Source organism: Pungitius pungitius, chromosome 2 (assembly GCF_949316345.1).
Source record: "Pungitius pungitius chromosome 2, fPunPun2.1, whole genome shotgun sequence".
Classification (NCBI taxonomy): domain Eukaryota; kingdom Metazoa; phylum Chordata; class Actinopteri; order Perciformes; family Gasterosteidae; genus Pungitius; species Pungitius pungitius.
In genome coordinates, this window is record NC_084901.1 from 14,095,209 (window position 1) to 14,112,503 (window position 17,295).

The following is a 17,295-nucleotide window of genomic DNA, read 5'->3' on the forward strand; positions in this document are numbered from 1 at the left end:
AAGAAGGCGGGCCGATGAAAAACACGGTACAATATGAGAATGAGTGATGGCTACAGCAGATAAGAGTAGTGAAGGCATATGAAACACCTGTATCTGATCTATGAGCCAACTCGCATGTTGTGACCGCACTGCACACAAGTCCTCCCTGTGAGTCCCATCACGTGCTCATGCATCACATCGCTCTGCATGCCGCAAAAACACTGTTTGCAGAAGGAGCTGAGTGAGGATTACGCGTCACGCCGGTGGAGATTGTTGTGACTTGTCTTTGAGGAAAGAAAGCAGAAAGCAGAATACTCTTTTCTGACTTAATAAACGTTCCGTTTGACAGACGACGCCAGTTAATGTTTGAAAGGCTCTTAGTTTATAACAGTTTGGGGAATTAGAACTTTACCACCTGTTTAGTTTAGTGCTTTTAATGGTTGCTCATCACTTTTTGATTAATCTATTTAATTTTTATCTTCACGTGAATATATTTGGCCTTTTTTCACGGTTGTAAATGTGTGAATTGATTGTTTGTTTGATTTCATCTTCTTATGTCTGCAAAACAGCTTTCCTCAAATTGCCTCCAATTGTCCCCCGAGGGAATCGAATGGAGTGTGACACCACACAGAGAAAGGCACCGAGGGGGGGCATTTGAGGGGTTTGACTTTTTAAATCTCATCTCAGGAACTCAAATATTTCAGATATCTTTATATCTTTGCCTGAGAATGAACGCAGATTTACAGCTTTAGACCGTTGCCATGTAGCTTGTTAGCTTGTTAGCTACACTTGACACTTGAGATGTTCTAAAAAATAGGGTCTTTACTTCAAATCCATCTCAACACGCGATAGCTTGGGGATGAAAAAGGCAGTTTGTGATAATTGGAACACTTAGAAATGCTTTCACCTCAGCACGCTGCCCACACGGATTCTCCTCTTGGTCTCATGGCGGAGAAAAGAATGAGTTCATTTTCTGTGGATCCAGAGTTGTTTGTCACTATTTGGGATCTAGGATACGTCCGTTCATGTGTGCACGGAGGGAACTCGCTGCCAGTGATTAAACTCAGCACAGATATTTGAGTTTAGAAAAACGTACTTTGAAACGGTGATTTAATGGCCTGTTTTTTCTTTTTTGCTGAGGCCATTTGAATTTTCCATTCTGCATTCTGAACTCTTGTTTTGAACAGATGCCAAAGGAACGTCGTTGTTGGACATTCACTGGTGTGCTTGACAACATGACTGCTCTGGAAAGACGAGACGCGACGAGATTAGACCGTCGACAATCATCATCAGATGAGAAAATAATCACGCAAAGAAGATAAAACATTGCGATGTGCTTCCCGTTCTAACTCTGCGTTCACCTTTTTTGGTTTGATTGGCAGGTTGAGTTTAAGTCAGCACACACAGACGCTGGCATGTGTCTGCTTGGGTTAGAAGCAGAAGACCACAGTGGTCACATTTGCCAGGTCCGTGGCAGTTTTCAGCAAAGCACTAAATCTGATAGCAGGGTCGCACAGGTGTGTGTGTGTGTGTGTGTGAAAGAGAGAGAAAGAAGTGCAATAAATGCTGGCCACCAGGCAGCATTAAATGGAACAACCAAGAGAGAGGGGTAGAGACCATATCCTCTGAGGAGCAGAGGGAGTGAGACAGAAAGGGCGAGAGACGTAGACTCAGAGCCAGTGAGAGAGACAGAGGGAGGGGAAGAGAGATAAAATGAGAGGGGGAGGGAGACATATGAGAAAAATCAATGCTGTGTCCACCAGGGACGGAATGTCATGAAGGTTTTTTCACTCTGTGGCATAATGGAGGGTTGGAGCCTTTTACTGCAGGAGTCACCTTGTCTAATGGAGGGAGGCATGGAGGGGGGGGGGGGTGAATGATAGAAGAGGAAAATAGTAAGGAAAAAGTGGAAGACAGAATATGGGGGGAGGGGGCTAATTGGAGCGAGATGGGATTGGTGGGATGATGTAAATGTGAGGAGGAATAGATAGAGAGCAGAAACATGGAAAGAAAAAAGGATTGAGGAATTAAGTTAAGGGAGTTTCAAATATAGACAAACGACATTGGGATGAAGGAAACAAGAGGACGAATGATGGATGATGGAAGGATGCAGGATGGAATGGAGGACAAAGATGTTATGACAGATGAAGGAAGGGTAAGCGATGAAGGAGATAATAAGGAGAAAAGATAAAGTCATGCAATGTGAGGGAGGAAGGATGACATGGAGTAAGAGGGAAGGATGAGGAGAAACTGTTGCAAAGAGGAGAAGAGCAAAAGGAGGATGTCGAAGTGCATTAAGTGTCAGGAAAGGGGGAGAAAGAAAATAATCATCACTATACGCCAGGGTCACCCCTAATTTTGGCAGAAAAAATGTCAAATGATTCACTTGTAGGTTGAAAGCAATTTAGTGTAAAACATTTGAAGGTGGGGGGAGGGGGGCAATTTTACCATCAATTTTTGACTGACATGACTTTATTGCGCTGGCAGAGAGTGGAGAGCCGTGTTAGAACAGAGCCTGGTGATACAAATGTACACTGGAAGGGCAGATGTTCCAAGTCATATTGAATTTCACCTGCTGCACATTGGAGCTGCTCACAGGGACTTCTGGAGGAGGCTGTGGTTGAACTGGAGAGCTGTCAGGTGTAATTATCAGAGGTGGGATCAAGTCACTGTTAGGCAAGTCACAAGCAAGTCTCAAGTCATTGCCCTCGAGTCCCGAGTCAAGTCGAGTCAAAGACGAAGCAAGTCCCAAGTCGAGTCACAAGTCACAGCCAACAAGTCTCAAGTCGAGTCACAAGTCGTACCATTTTGGTTTCGAGTCATTTCGAGTCATTTTATTATAGTGGGGACGGGGAACCCTGGGTGATGGTGCGCTGCCTCACAGACCTAGACTACGAAGGGAAGGGTATCTGGAATTTACCCGGGACATCCCGAATTATGGGCAATTTTGATTTGTCCCGGCCGGGACAGCTCCAGTCCCGATATCAAATCACAGCCTCCTAAGTCAATAAGTCAAATATTTTCCTTACAAACTCATATTTTGTAATTCAGGGGCTTTTACTCTTATTTCATAATCTCCATTGGCATACAAAAATGAAATAAATTATGATTTATTTTCACCCAGCACTAGTCCAAGAGATTAACATGACAGATGCTGTTGTTTGCATCAGTTATTTGCATCAGTGATTGCAACGTTGATTTATTTATATTTCATGAACTTCTATCCTATAATATCTACCCAATTCCCACATATGCCACATTTTTCCTTTCTATCTCATTTAGCCAAAGCATGTTGTTTGTTTGTTCATTTTCTGTGAGTCAAAAGCTCCAGTAAGACAATGTGCTTGTCGCACATCGAGAAGGATTGTCTATTATCTTTTTGCATCCTGTAGTTATTATGCCCAGCTCAGTCATTCCAGTCACCACTGATAATGCATCAGCAAACTCTAATTTACACAGTAAAGATTTGTTGAGTAAATCTGTGTTGCTTTTCCAGCATCATCCAGCTTTATGGTCCCATTTATTTATATTCTCTTCCATCCTATCTCACCCTTTGTCAAACTCTCGTGTTGAGGACATTGTTTACCCCCAGGAGTCTGTCTATTAGATTCCTATGCAGCACCGGGAAAGATTGATCAGCCGCCATTGATGAGAAGCATTGATCTGGCAACGTATTGATCACACTATTGGTGATTAGGATGTCATGAATAAATGACACAGGGGTATCGACGCTTGGCGTGACAACGAAAACTCTCGGGACAGGAAGAGAGCTGAGGGAGATGGTAAAAAAGACCAAGAAGATGAGAAACTGGGAAAAAGGGGGAACACTGGTGGCTGTTATGACAAGAAGATGGAGGGAAGATGGGAATAACAGACACATCATGTGAAACTAATCCAAAACAAAATTTGTGATTCAGAAATAAGATCTGACATCATGTCGAGGGAAAGCTCTGATTTCTTCTTTCTGCTGTGATCCGGTCTTATGCCCACAACAGATGAAGGTTGTCTTCATCTTCCTAAGATACAGTTATCCTCCTTACAGCTTAAATGTTGGTCAAGTAATGTTAATCCACACGTCTGACGATGTAAATCATACCTACAGTACCCTTTATATGATGTTTGCACTGAGGGAAATATCGGAACCTGACGCTTTGATGTCTGCACCACTCAACTGAATGGAAAGACAGAACATTTGACCTGTTTCTTTTCAAATTAAACCGTGCACGTTCGCTATGTCTGAAAACATTATATTTACAAAAGGAATAAAGAAGTTAATTTAATTTGTCCTAACTGAGCGAGACGTCAGCGTTTAAAAAGGAAACTTTAGAACAAATGCAGGAGCAATTGGGATCTACTTTTTATATTAGTATTAATAATACAAAAGATAAGGCTCTAATATCACAGAGAATATAAATGAAATGCTGGAAAATTATGCTTACAGATTCTTGACACTTGTGATTCCTCTGAAAGCTTTCCTCGGAACCGCCTGAATCTGGTTCTCGCTGAGGTCTCTGCAGAGAGACACAGAGACAGAAGACAGGAGACATTAGCTGAGGTATTCAATGACATATGGACTCAAAAGATGAACAAAACCACACGCATTTGATCGGTAATGTGAGTGAAAACACACACACACACACACACGAGTAGGGTACAAATGAGGAGGAGGAGGAGAAGATGGAGAGAAAGGTGGAAAAGAGGACGATACACCGCATTGATGATCGGAACAATTTGAGCTTCAAAGACAAAAGGAACTATGACTGGCACGAGTCCATCGGCCGGCTCAAAGTGTGCGTCTGCATATGTGAGTGTGCGCAGGGTTGTGTGTCTGGTGGATGGAGAGGCAGAGGAGGAGGAGGAGGAGGAGGAGGAGGAGGAGGAGAGAATCAGAGTAGAGCAGTGTGTGTGTGTATTTCTATATATATGTATATGTATATTCATATATATATATTCCTCCTTCTATTTAAACCCACAGAATGTAAACGAAAAGCGATCTGAAGCAAATGATCTGTGACACGAGACAACAGCCCGGCTTTAACCCTGTTAGTGTTGTGCGTCGAGGAGACGGCCTCACAACCGCGCTCACAAAACACCGTGTAATTAGAGACGTATGACATTTCAGACTAGCTAATCAGCCTCTACACACACACACACACACACACACACACACACATACTAAACACACATGTGCTCACAAAGCCAATCAGCAAAAGCACACAAAACACATGAGCGTGCACGTTAGCCCGTCGCTGAACACACACAAACACTCGGATAATCACAAGCTGGACCTTTCCGTTTGACCTTGCACACATGCACACATGCACATATGCACATATGCTCACACACATGTGGACAAACACACACATACACACACACGCATACAGCCACCTCACTGTGGAGAAAGGTAATCATGTGCTGACCACATTCATACTCACACATGCGTGAACCCTCACACGCATAGTACACGCTTACGCAGCCTGATCTACAGTCGCGTTGGTTGAGCGTTGGTTGAGCGACAGTCACCAGAGCTGTGGGTGTTATTTGGGGATCCTGTGCTCAGAAAACACAAAACTAATTTCCTCACGCTAATGAGGCTTCAGGGTTTTTCCCTTTCAGCGCCTCGTTTCCTCGCCGCCTGCTTGTGCCTGACGAGAGGCGAGCGGAGGAGGAAAAATTCACAATTTTGCTGTGACGAAGGAGCAGAAAAAAGGAAAGGCGTTTGGCGGACAGGAACGTTTATGATATTCTAATGTGCAGCACACATGGAAAAGGTTCCCTGTGTTTACACTGTTTTGTTTTTGAAGGTTTGACACTCTTTGGGTAGCGATGGTATTTTCTTTTTTCTTTCTGTTTGTGTTGCTCACATGATGACGTTAACGGAGCAAATGGGAAACAGATAGAAAGCAGAGATGTTATCTGCTGTCTGCCTCTATCGACCTAACCATCTGACTATGTACATAAATCTGTCTCTGCGGTACGGCCATGTCCTCCGCTCAACACGTGGGGAATTATTACAAAAAAAACTAGAAAGAAAGCAAGAGAAAAAGAACAAGGTAAAGAACCCCCCCCCCCCCCCGCTAAAAAGTCATTAATCAGAAGAGTTGCATGGCTAATAAATCTTTTATAGTTTTGTTTACCCACGATGAAATTTATTTGTTATTGCCTCTAACAGAGGGAAAGCCATCCAAGTCAAATAAAATCCATTATGAGGCTGTGTGTGTGTGTGTGAGTGTGCCTGCCTCCATGACTCCAGCTGAGTGACTGACACCAGCTCCGCCGTTTAGACCGCCATAATAAAACGTATATGTCACAACGCCCAAATTGACTCCTCTTCATATGGCTGGTTACCGGTTTCACCGTTTGTGCAATTGGTTTTACGGTTATTGAAATGCTTTGGGTGACATTTTGGGAGGTGTGAACAGCGGATGGAAGACATTTTATTGGGAATTGGATTTTGAGTGAGTGTGTAAGACCTGAAATGTGTTTATGCTCATTCTGTTTGTAGGGATTGTTTCGCAATATTTAAAACACAATGTCTCATCAGCTTAAAAGACTTGTTTGAGACTCTAAACCGTGGCCCTGGCTAAAGACTGGTGAGACACGTAGTGGAGGTTCACTCCGTAGCCAGAAAACATGAAATATCAATGACTACATGTGCAGCCATCAAAGTACACAAATGAAAATAACTGAATATTGTCTCTCGATGTATCGCGTGTGTCTGAACGCGTTCAGCATCCAGAGCGATGTCACGCTTCATGTACAAAGTACCCGTGGTCTCATCTCTCGATGAGTCATACCTGCCGACCTTTAAGCAGAGCGAAGCCGATCACCGGTTGGAGATTAGCCTGTGGTCCTTCAAAAGGACACAACCATACACACACACACACACACACACACACACACACACACACACACACCACTCCCACATTTCAATTATTGGTTTGGGCTTTTTTGGTCCTCCTCTATTGCCACAGCGTTTTAAAGAGCAGGCAATTAATCTCTTAAAAATTCTATTAAAGAGACGGATGGCTGTTTGAATTATACATCAGTTCTATTAGGATGACAAATTCCGTAAATTATAGAGGTACTGATTATGAAAACAACTACATGTGTTTTTAGGAATGGGGGATGCGGGGTACTGGATGGCGACAAACAGTTTAGTATCCATGGGGGCAGGAAGAAAAAATAATAATAGTAACAACAAAGCAGCAGCAGCAGCAGCAGAAGAAGAACAACGCCGTCTTCCATTCCCCATTCCCTGTACACCACGGCTTCCCTGAGTACTTTAGGATTGATTGAATTCTGACCAAACGTCTTCCAGACTTTCCTCTTCCACCACACAGACCCCCCACCCTCCGCTAATGCTTCCCCAGCCAAAGCCTCTCTTCCCTGGGCACACTGACACTCTGCGGCCCCTTGAAGTCTGGAGCAATTGAAGACGACAGCAAGATCCTCTTCGGGGGGTTGGGGTGGTGATGGTGGTTGTTGTGCATGCGTGCGTGTGTGTGTGTGTGTGCGTGTGTATGCGTGTATGCGTGCGTGTGTGTGTGTGTGTGTGTGTGTGTGTGTGTGTGTGTGTGTGTGCTCCAGGCGATCACCTCCTCCATATTAAGTTCCATTATTCATAGAAGGAGAATAATAACACTTGCCAGGTCACCCTGTGCCACTTTGGATATTGCTGTTAACCCTTTGCCACACACACACACACGCACACACACACACACACACACACAATGCAGCATTGTGCTGTTTGTGCTCCCTGCATGCCTCAGAAAGCGTGCACACACTCTTTCAATCCTGCACCGAATGGACTTTTCTCCCAGGCGGTCTCCGCCTACACTTCTAGTGTGGAACGGAAGACGCCAGATATTAGACGGATCCGCTCGGGGGCTCGGGGCCAACCAATAACCTGTGAACTGGGCGCCTGGGAACAGGCCAGTTTGATTCCTCGCGGCGTCTCGGAGGTGTGTGTCCCTGTGTCAAGAGGACTTTGTGAGTCCCCCGCGTGGCACAAACAGCAGGCGCACAAGATGCGCCTTTTTGTGCGTTACACAGCGAGTCTTAACTGAAGAGCCAATGTAGTGGAAGACGGAACGAGGGACGACCCTTGGCTGCGCTCCAGGGGAGAGACGACAAAGAGAGAGAGGAGAAGGAGGGACATTGAGGGAGAGGAAGAAAAGGAGGAAGAAGGAAGACAGAGGAGCACGACGTCGTTCTTTGAAAGGAGACCTTCAGTGGTTTCGAGCCTCTCTTCTCCGCTCACTTTCTTATTCCAACCTGCCGCTATCTCTCTCTCCCTCTCTCTCCCTCGGGGGGTGTAACTGCATTTAATATTGTTCCATAAAGAGAGTAATAAATATCGACTGCTGGCTAGCTCATATTCCCCTTGTTTTTTAAGGCGCTGTACTGTAGGGTACGGCCAAAGTCGTGCAGCAGATATTACTATTAGTATTACAGTGCAGCTCACAGCTGGCACTGTAATACTAATTTAAATACCCTCTCGTATCTGAGGCCATTGGAAAGACTACAGTGTCCCTCGTCCCTGATGGAGCAAGTACTGTCGGTCATAATACTTATACATGGAGAGTAAGCAGCTTGTAGCTGCATAGACGTTACACTGCATTTATGGTGGTATATATATATATATATATGTGTGCGGTGATGCGCTGGCAGAGCATCACGCTGGCAGAGCATCACCGACAGTGTGGATCCCACTTTCGGGAAGTTTTACAGCTTTAAGTCAGCTCTCACCGCCAACCTTTTATTGATTTGGGCTCAAAACTGCTGAATTTCGGTTCAAGTGCATTCTTCAGATTATTGCTTTTGTTCTCCTTGAAGATCATCGAGTTTAGAACACACGTCTCCCAAACTGAAAGTTTGCTCTTCAGACCACTGAATGGATGGGGTGAGGGCTCCAGAGAGCGTTGGGTGCGTCCTCTGCAGCCCATGAAGAACAAGCGCTGGAGGTGATGCTCCTTCTGCTCCCTTCCTTTGCAATTCTTCATCAGTCTTTTGACTCGGTGCCCTTGCTTTGTCTCGTAACCCCCGCCTCATCCATCCTCCTCCTACCCCCCCCCCCCCCCCCCCCCACTCTCTGTGATTTAATTAAGTGGGCGCTTTATGAATAAAAATATTGCGCCCCTCTATTGATCATGGCGGACGGGAGGATGACAGCTCGGGCTCTCTAACTCTCTCCATTACGCTGATTCAACTAAGAGTGTGTCTGTGTGCGTGAATAGGTGTGTGCAAAACCACTGATATTGGGTGGAATTCGGCAGAGTGTGTGTGTGTGTGTGTGTGCGTCCGTGTGCATGTTTGTGTGCGTTTGAGAGTAAAACAGCCATCAGGGAGAAGCATCATCTAAATCAAACTAAGCGTCCTCAAAAGCTCTCATGGGCCCTCGCAACTCCTCCGACACACACACACACACACATTCCTCACACACCTCCTTTCATACACACACTGCATCAGCATTATAAATGGACATTGTCTGCACTTTTCCATGCCCCCCTCCCCCCCTCACCCCCCCCGCGTAGGGCTGTAAGTATCTATTATGTTTTGTCGATACTGTAATTAAATTGGACAGCTTAATGCAATTCTCTGGGATCCATAGACCTTTATGGATATAAAAGCTTTTCTGGCCCCCCGCCCGAAAGATGTCCAACAAATTTAGATGAGTTACTATTGGAAAAAAAAAGCAGAAATGTTGGAGGCAGCGGAGCACACACGTTCTCATCTGTAATCGGCTAATTCCCTTTAATGTCCCTCACGCCATTTTGTTTTAACATATTTTCTGCGGGACTGAGCCATATTACCAGTCTTTCCTCTTCTTTCCTCCTCTGGTGCTTTAGCTAAGCGATATTGCAGGCTCTTAGGACATTTATAGAGCTAATAAAACTCCAGCAGCAAAGGATCAAGAGATGGCATTAAAATGGAGGGGGGGGGGGGGTAGATGGAGGGAGGTGAGGGGGGGATTAACAGCAAGGCGAGAAAAGATAGAAACGTACTTAGGTCTGATGGATGGAGGACGGATCGATTGGAGACGGATATCAGAGATATGTCTTTGTCTCTTTTATTGGACCGGATTGAGTTCCTCACATGAACATCAGGAACTATTATCTTCATGCTTAGCAATCGCAATCAAAATGGATCTCACAAGTCCCATAAAGCCTGTATTTTGTAATTGTTTTCAATGAGAATAAAGCTTTTTGCTCGTAGTCGAGTCCCTCAATGACTCAATGTCAACCGTAGTTACCATCGAGACCAAATGCAGCCGGAGGTTATTTATTACTAACCGTACTGGGTAGTATGAAGTTAATGGTTTGAGTTTTGATAACTTTAGCACACAGTCTTGGGTTGCCTAGCAACTAAAATTTAAAAATGACAGCAAACTGCATAACAATCAGGCCTTTAGGGCGCTTCACAAGTAATGAGATGCATGTGTGTTATAGTAACGTAGAAATTAAACAGGTGCTCAAATTCGATATAAGTACATAAAGAAATACAAACATTGTCTGGTGAGAGATGAAAATCACCAAAGGTTCTCGCCTCCAAAAGAACATGGATATCTTATTTCTATCTGCTGCATACGAACCAGGGAATTGATTCCTTCATCTTTTAAAATACAAATTGATCATAATCGGAAAACAGCAGACGAGCTTATAGTTATAGTATATTGGAGTCTTTGTTAAAAAATAATGACGTACATAAACGTTGCCAAAATGAAAATCGATCCTTATTTCTATTTAAAGTATATTACCATAGTTTTAAATGTATATTGATGTTTCTTCTATTTATACAAAAGCCTCACAATCTAAATGAACAACATATACAGAAACATTTGATTGAGCTTTTTGCTAAACCAAGATGAAAGCCTCTCAATGACAAACATGTGCATCCACAAGACGAACTGGAGAGTAAATACATGATGACGGATGATGTGCCAGCACAACATTTATTAGAATGAAGATGAACCGTAGAACCCGTTTGACTCTTAACTGAATGGAAGATTAACAAGAGAAAGAGACTAAAGGGAGCGAGGAGGAAAACGAGGAGACACAGACGTGGACTAATGAGGAGGGGTTAGTGGAGGAAGACACAGGGGGGAGGTCAATGTAAGGGAGGATGGGAGAAGATACTGAAGGGGGGAGACAAGGTGGGAAGGAAGGACAGGGAGCCAATGGGTGAAAAGATAAGATAAGGGTGAAAGATGGAGGGATGAAGGGAGGGATGGAGGGAGAAATGGAGGGAGGAATGGAGGGAGGGATGAAGGGAGGGATGGAGGGAGAAATGGAGGGAGGAATGGAGGGAGGGATGAAGGGAGGGATGAAGGGAGGGATGGAGGGAGGGATTGAGGGAGGGATTGAGGGAGGGATGGAGGGAGGAATGAATGGAGAGATGAAGGAAGGGAGGAGAGTTGCTGACTGTGGCGTTTTGTCTTTATAAGCATCTGGGGAGCACCTCAGCACCAATAAATAATACACAGCAAATTAGCAGATTGGACAGAAGAAGGAGACTGCTGGGAGTGTGTGTGTGTGTGTGTGTGTGTGTGTGCTGCAGACAATGAACACAGATGCATGGCACTGCATGCTACACACACTATATGCATGTTTTTAGATGTGTCTCCTTATCAGACATTTACTTCATGTTCAGTACAACCTCAGCACAATATGTGTCATTGAGGGCATGTGTACATGGATGTGTGTGTGTGTGTGTGTGTGTGTGTGTGTGTGTGTGTGTGTGTGTAAGGCGTCTCTACGAGGTCTGATCCGTGTCTCAGCAGGTCACCGTTGTCAAGGTTACCGCAGGCCATTTCACCGCTGGGCCAATTAACTTCCAGCACAGCAACAGAACAGGTGTCTCCCTGAGAGGGAGCCGGTGCTCGAGTTCATCCAAAGAAGAAGAGACAGCGTGTGTGTGAATGAAGGAAGAACAACAGGGAGCCTTTGTCCTCTCCGCGTTTGGCGAACGGCCTTTCAGCGCGCCGAGAGGAGCGCGAGGAGAGCGAGGAGAGCGAGGAGGCCGAGCACAGCGAGACGCCAGCAGGGGGAGGCTCCCGCGTGGCGCCTTCCCCCACGAAGGCCTCGCTGCGCATCACGTGAAGTCAAACGAAATGTCTGTGCAGGTTTCAAACCTGAATTGTCCCGTTCCGTGTAGCAGTTGAAAATGATAAGAGTTAAATCTTGATGGTGTTTCATGAAGAAGCAGCGCAACAAATGCAAAGCTAGAAAAAGGAGGCTTTTTACAATGATGGCGTGTGTCACAGTGTTCTGGGTGAATAAAGTGATGGTCAGCAGAGCAGAAAGTCCTCCTCTCTTCCTCCAAAGTATATAGAGAGAGAGAGAGAAGAGTTGGGAGACAAACCGAATGAGAAAGCACACTTTTTGTGTGAACCTGAATGTGTGTGTGTGTGTGTGTGTGCATGGTTGCTATGCAGTCTCCAGGCCCTAATCTCTTTAGTAAGCCCCATGATCCAGTTAGCAGCAGCGAGTGGCTAATGTCAGGGCTAACTGGAACAGAGGGATCTGTGGGTGTGCGTTTCTAAACGCTTGTGTGTGCGCCTCGTTGAGACTGTAGAGAAAGTCTTTGTGTACTGCTCTCAAACAAATGGTATCATGCGCACAACTATGTTGGCTTCCATGTATCTGCGTGTGCATGGTTTTGTGTTTTTGTGTGTCTGTGGCCATTAACTCACAGATTAGATTGAGTGGATCCAGATTCTGTGCGTTTGTTCCTCTTTGCTACAGAACACCAGACAGGTGCAGGAAATGGGTTTTTATGGATAAAGTTCATTTAAAGGGTAAATCAGGGTTAAAAGGGAGAATTAAAAAGAAGCTATTTGGGTTTAACATTTGTTCACTTTTACAACAGTGAGCTAATTCACTGCAAAGGTACGAACGTAAAGCCAAATAAAGTTCCTTTTGATATTCAGATTACTATCTTTTTAAATTATATTAAACAAATAGACACAGGAGACCTTTGGGTGTTTGAGCACAAGAATTAGGTTCAATTGGGATTCAAACAAAAAAAGGAAAATCAGTTTCCGATTCATTGTCTGATGTTCAGGACTATTGATCCAGCTCTGTATTGGCCTTATGGTTTTATTAATTAACCCGTGAGCTCACCTTGGCTACGGTTAGTGTAAACTCTTTCCACACATGATTAAGTCCTTTTGAAAAAGGAGAATTACTACCCGTTGAATTATTCTGTCCTCATTCATATCCGTATTTGTTCTGTTTTCCAATGTTTTTTAACTGCCTTAATGCGGAGAAGCCGCGTCTCACCGTGTGATGAATGGAACATTCAGCACAGCATGTAGATGAATGTAATGAATGTGCTGGAAGCTGATTAAAATGGACGCGGCTATCAGCAGGTTTGTCACAGAGGGTAAAAGTACAGCTAACTCACCCCGCTGCCATAATAAACGATAAGACGCTGACACAACGGGAATGACGAACACTCTGAACTAATGGCTGCTCGCTCCCTCACACGCATGCATAAACATAACCGTCTTTTCCCCTCCATCCCTCCCTGTCCGTCCCCTCACCATCTGTCTCTGCTTCTCTCTTGGAAAAAAAAAAAGAAAAAGAAACAACCTGTCATTCAAAAAAAAAGGCATTTTTCATTCCAGAGAATTCTGCTCCTAAACACCTGGTGAACCAGCGCGGAGAGGAAAGCAGTCGATGGTGTGAAAATCATTGGCGCCCCGCTGGACGCACACGCAGAGGAATGAGGGACGGACGCCGACACGCGGAAATTGAACCAAATTCTTCCCTCCCATCCAATCACACAGCATCGCAAATCACCGGCGCCGCTGCTAATTCACGGGGTTACGCAGGCCTCGGCATACGTGTGTGTGTGTGTAGAAGTGTGTGTTTGCATATTAGAGTCGGGAGATGAGGGAGAGAGAGACGGAGAGAGAAGGAAAAGATGATTTAGGAGTAATGAGTGCCGGTAAAATCATGGTGCCCAGCGGCATTATGGGACTAAATCTAATCTGCTAATGGAGAGGGGGGCGTGGGCTGGGATGGTGCAGGGAGGAGGAAGAGGTGGAGTACGAGGGAAGATGGATGAAGAGGGGGAAGGACCGCAGTGGCAGGGAGGTTGAGGACAGAAGGATGATTGGAGCGAAGGAAGCAAGGAGGAGAAGGAAGGTGGGAAAGGAGATGAGGAAACAGCAGAAGCATTGCTCTCTGGGAAGTCATCATGGCCGATCGTTTGAAAGCAGACGGCTTCGACAGCTCGTTGCTATTCAACAGAACGAACTCATGATGAGGCAACACAAGAGTCACCTTGTGCCTTGGAGTCATGTCCTATAGGCCCATGTAGGATACCCTCCAGGAGACAGGCCACACCCCGGCGAGGGAAACCACACACTCAGGTTTTATTGCCTTCTACTGTGTGCTATAATACTATATTAAATCATTTGATGGCTGAGGTGTTTGTGACTTCAGTTCATAAATACCATTTGGATATCAAACCTGGAGCCGCTGTGGCAGACTACCTGCACAGGTAGACCGCCAGTACACAGGTAGACCCTCAGTACACAGGTAGACCCTCAGTGGTGCTCAAGCACCTCCCCTTTTGGCCTGGATGACAAAGGTGCCACAATTCTTAGCTCAATATTTAAGAATAAAAATGACTCTCTCCGTTATCAATTCCCCCAGATGTGTTTTTATATCTGAGGGTCTGCGCGGCGCTCAAAAGCCCTGCTGGGCCCCTCCTTCCTCCTCCCTCCACCTCCCTCCACCTCCTCCTCCTCTTAGTGCTTGTGCAGTAACTGAGCGACAAACGGCTGCAGCATCGGACAAACAAGTAATGACGGTGTTTGTGCCCTTTTGTTTTGGTTTGAGCACAGCCACATGGCGACTCCATTAGCTCGATGGTAAACAGGACTTATAGTCTCCAAGCTACGGCGCCAACACACAAGAGGTCCAGAAGATGAACAGGGTTTGGTCTTGGTGCATCATCACTGTCCACAGAACAGAGACACCGCGACTCCAACACATAAGAGGTAACTCTCTCTAAAACGACCCTCTCACAGCCGACAGCTACCAACGAGTACATTACTCCCCACCAGAGAGATTTCACCCACGGCGCCAAGAGCTGTGAAAAATGAGTCCAAAGTACCAGTAAATGTGAGGTGATACTGAACAGCAGCGTGCGCGGTCAAGCTTCGAGGGATCACACACTCACACAAAGAAAACACAGATACTGCATCCCACTGAAACGCGGCAGCGTTCATGAGCCAATGTTCACTTTCAAACTGCGTTTCCTCACTCATTCGGCCCGCAGGCACAGCGCCGCCGCAATCAAATCGCCATTAAAGTGTTGAGCTGTGCATCTGAGGGAAAGCAGACGATGAGAGGGAGAGAGGGTCCAAAGCAGTTATTGGATTAATTACTTTACAAAATCCTGTTTCCCTCATTTTGAAAAGGCGAGCTGACACAAAACAGAAGTGTCTTTGGAAAGAGCAGCTTAGAATAGGAGGATCAGCCCACAGCTCCACCTGGCAGGTAAGCCTCCTTCCTCTGGCAGAGACTGCAGACAGTAGATGGCGCCGCTGTGCTTCCCTCTCATGCAGATCCATATCACACACTCAACACCGAAATACCTGCACACCACTGGCACCTTCTCATTAGAAAGCACACGTTGCCCTTCGGACAACACCGTAACGTTCACACCGTCACATTCACACCGTCACATTCACACTGTCACGTTCACACGTCACGTTCACGCCGTCACATTCACGCCGTCACATTCACGCCGTCACGTTCACACCGTCACATACACACCGTCACATAAACACCGTCACATTCACACCGTCACATTCACACCCTCACGTTCACACCATCACATACACACCGTCACATTAACACCGTCACGTTCACGCCGTCACGTTCACATCGTCACATACACATCGTCACATAAACACCGTCACATTAACACCGTCACGTTCACACTGTCACGCCGTCACATTCACGCCGTCATGTTCACACCGTCACATACACATCGTCACATTCACACCGTCACATAAACACCGTCACATTCACACCGTCACATAAACACCGTCACATTCACACCGTCACATAAACACCGTCACATAAACACCGTCACATACACATCGTCACATTCACACCGTCACATAAACACCGTCACATTCACACCGTCAAATAAACATCGTCACATTAACACCGTCACATAAACACCGTCACATTCACACCGTCACATAAACACCGTCACATTCACACCGTCAAATAAACATCGTCACATTAACACCGTCACGTTCACACTGTCACGCCGTCACATACACATCGTCACATTCACACCGTCAAATAAACATCGTCACATTAACACCGTCACATTCACACCGTCAAATAAACATCGTCACATTAACACCGTCACATAAACACCGTCACATTCACACCGTCACATAAACACCGTCACATTCACACCGTCAAATAAACATCGTCACATTAACACCGTCACGTTCACACTGTCACGCCGTCACATACACATCGTAACATTCACACCGTCACATAAACACCGTCACATTAACACCGTCACATAAACACCGTCACATACACATCGTCACATTCACACCGTCAAATAAACATCGTCACATTCACACCGTCACATAAACACCGTCACGTTCACACCGTCACATTCACATTGTGAGGGTGACAAAGAGGGGGAGGAGGACGGAAGCATCTTTGCATTTAGCCCTTTTGTCACTAATGTCACATGTTTCATTAGCGAAGGTTTAAACGAAGCGCTGCATCATCTGTCCGCTCCACACTTAATGTCCTCCAAATGTCTCAGTGAATCAAACCGACACGTTGTTCATTAAGTGCACCGAGTTGGCACAGTGAGAAGAAACAGAGTGGATGTGTGGTGCACTTGTTGTGCGTGTGTGTGTGTGTGTGTGTGTGTCCTCTTCTCCTTACGTCTGCTGCAGTATCAGCCTTTCTTCTCTCCACCAAGAAGAAAGACAGACACTGGGGGGATCTGAGGACCATTATCCTCTGCTCACCCGGGGACACAGAGAAGCTGATTGGCTCCCAGTGTGGAGTAAATGTGTGTGTGTGTGTGTGTGTGTGAAGCGGAGAGGAAGACGCGTATGTGTATGCGTACCTTGTGATGCGTCAGCTGTCTGTCTCTGTCCTGTACATCCTGCAGCGTGTCCCTGTGCGTGTTCTGCTCACACAATGTGAGACACTCAGGAGGCTGATAAGCCTGATGTGTGTGTTTGTGTGTGTGTGTCCTACTCATTTCCTCCATGTAGAGATTATGGACAAAGAGGAGATGAGATCTCAG

General features: G+C 45.6%; 1 protein-coding gene across 1 annotated transcript in view; it reads right to left on the reverse strand.

Moving 5' to 3' along the window:
* The window catches only part of slit3 (slit homolog 3 (Drosophila)), a 135,394-nt gene that overhangs the window by 55,093 nt on the left and 63,006 nt on the right, over window positions 1–17,295 (reverse strand). Inside the window, exon 5 of the mRNA XM_037461519.2 lies at window positions 4,419–4,490. Coding sequence (XP_037317416.2) covers window positions 4,419–4,490 — 72 coding nt within the window. The remainder of the gene's footprint in view (window positions 1–4,418; window positions 4,491–17,295) is intronic.